Genomic DNA, 2095 nt, shown 5'->3' on the forward strand with positions numbered 1-2095 from the left:
CTGCAAAAAGCTAAATTTCTTTATTTCGCCGATCGCTTTTGTAGGCCGACGCTTCTGTCTCTGTAATTTTAGAAAATCCGCCAGATTTGTTTATTTCAAGTCGTACTTCCGTTCGAAACTATCGCGCATTGGACTTGGGAGGCTTTGTGCACAAGCTCTTTCCTTATTGCCTAACCCCCACGTTTTAAAATTTGCAGGCGTCCACAGCATCCATGTGGCTAGGACCTAACCTTAAAAAAACCACGCACACTTCTTTCCCCGATTCTTTAATAAATTTTGGTTTCGTCTAATCTTGGGAAAGCCCGTCTTCTAAAACGCCATTGTAAACAAGTGAGGTTTCCGTTCTCTAGAAGTGCGCATTGGTCCCACACATTTGAAATTATGGAGTGCACAAACACGAAAGCGGAATAGAGAATCAATCTATACATCTATGATATATTGTGCAACTTGGAAGCACATGTTTCACTTTTATCTCAGGATTGCTTGCTCCATTCCAGTATATTATATTTATTTATTTATTTATCTATATATCATAATATATTTAACATATATCTTGAATAGAACTCGAGGCAATTGAAGGAGGTGGGGTCGCCTGGTTTCAGAGGTAAAATTAGCGAGAAAATGGCCGCCAAAATGTGGTCACTTCCATTGCTTGGAATCTGCAAATTAACATTTATGAGGCTTTTATCAAAGTTTTTCCCTAAAATCCACACATAAAAATGTTTTTAAATAGGAATACAAAATTTTGAGCCAAAAAACAAATCGAAAAAAATGTCCAAACCGCCTAAAAATGCCGGTTTCTTGGATTTCATTATAATTAACTACTATAGAGTATAGTAGTCCTTGATATATATATATTATATATATACACACACACCCACACACAAAATGCAATACATAATATGACTCTGTCTATATCCATTCAAAGTTGCTGCAATGTGGATTTGGTTGTGCGAGTAATGAAACGCGTTTGAACGATTCACGGGTTTTGTTCAATGGAGCTGCACTGATGATGTTATTGTGTATTACAACGAATTTAGCTTTGTGTTTTATCAACAGTTTTACGCCACTTGTAACACAGTTAGGTCATACAAGTGCCGAAGATTAGATTAGATTTATTATTAGAGAGTAACATACACAGAAAAGAAGGAGGAGGTACTGGCGATGTGTGATAGGAAAGAAAGAGCAAACCAAACAAGAGCACCTGCAAACCACCCACCCACAGCGTATCAAAACTGAAACATCCCCATCCTACAAAGAATGAAGTAGACAAAATTTACTTTGAAAATAAAAGCGCGAAAAACTCAAACGAGAGCTCCTTCCGGCTATTAGTATGTTGCCAGACAGAAGTTGGTGGAGCATATGTTTTCACTGATTTTGTTCTTCAACTGGGCTTGGCGTTCAAGAGCTGAGAATTTATTACCTTTAAAAATGTTCAGAGTACATAGCTCACAAAACATCAACAATCTACTCGATACAAATCTAGGTTTATAAAGCGATCTGAAACCTATTTTTCTTCGAGACGAAAACACATTTTTAGGGCACACAAGTAAAATGTCACGTCACAAACTATCTCACACAATCAAGATACTCTTGATTAAGTAAAATTCAGACACAATAAAACCTAACAACAATTTGGCAACGAGCGTACGTTAGATCTAACCAATACTTTCCAACTGCTGAGAGGAAGAGAAAGAAAAGAATGGGGGAGGCGGAAAAGAAAGTGGAAGGGAGAGCATAATAGTAGTGAGCTGAGAGAGAGAGAGAGAGAGAGAGAGAGAGAGAGAGAGAGAGAGAGAGAGAGAGAGAGATGTCGTGTTACCAGGTTGGCAGCAATCTCATCAGACAGAGCATCTGGGGTCAAGTGACACATCTCCAGCTCATCGAAGTTGTCCCGGAAGTCTTCTAAGCTGATCCTGAGCAAAAAGAATGAAAAATATGTATCATCATTAGTAATTGCAGTACTTCTCAAAGTGGCGATACCATATTTTGTTCCCATTAATTAACCACTTCACTACCAGGCCAGAGAATTGAGTTATGGGGTATATTCTAAGTCAAAGAGTAAAAGCACATTCCTACGTTTCATAAATCCCAG

At 38.1% G+C, this 2095-nt stretch overlaps 1 protein-coding gene across 1 annotated transcript in view; it reads right to left on the minus strand.

Moving 5' to 3' along the window:
- LOC101851482 (calpain-9) overlaps window positions 1-2095 on the minus strand; it is a gene marked incomplete in the record, with an annotated part of 78356 nt that overhangs the window by 16483 nt on the left and 59778 nt on the right. The window contains 1 exon segment of the mRNA XM_005093759.3: window positions 1823-1916. Coding sequence (XP_005093816.2) covers window positions 1823-1916 — 94 coding nt within the window.

The sequence above is a fragment of the Aplysia californica genome, unplaced genomic scaffold (assembly GCF_000002075.1).
Source record: "Aplysia californica isolate F4 #8 unplaced genomic scaffold, AplCal3.0 scaffold00069, whole genome shotgun sequence".
NCBI lineage: Eukaryota > Metazoa > Mollusca > Gastropoda > Aplysiida > Aplysiidae > Aplysia > Aplysia californica.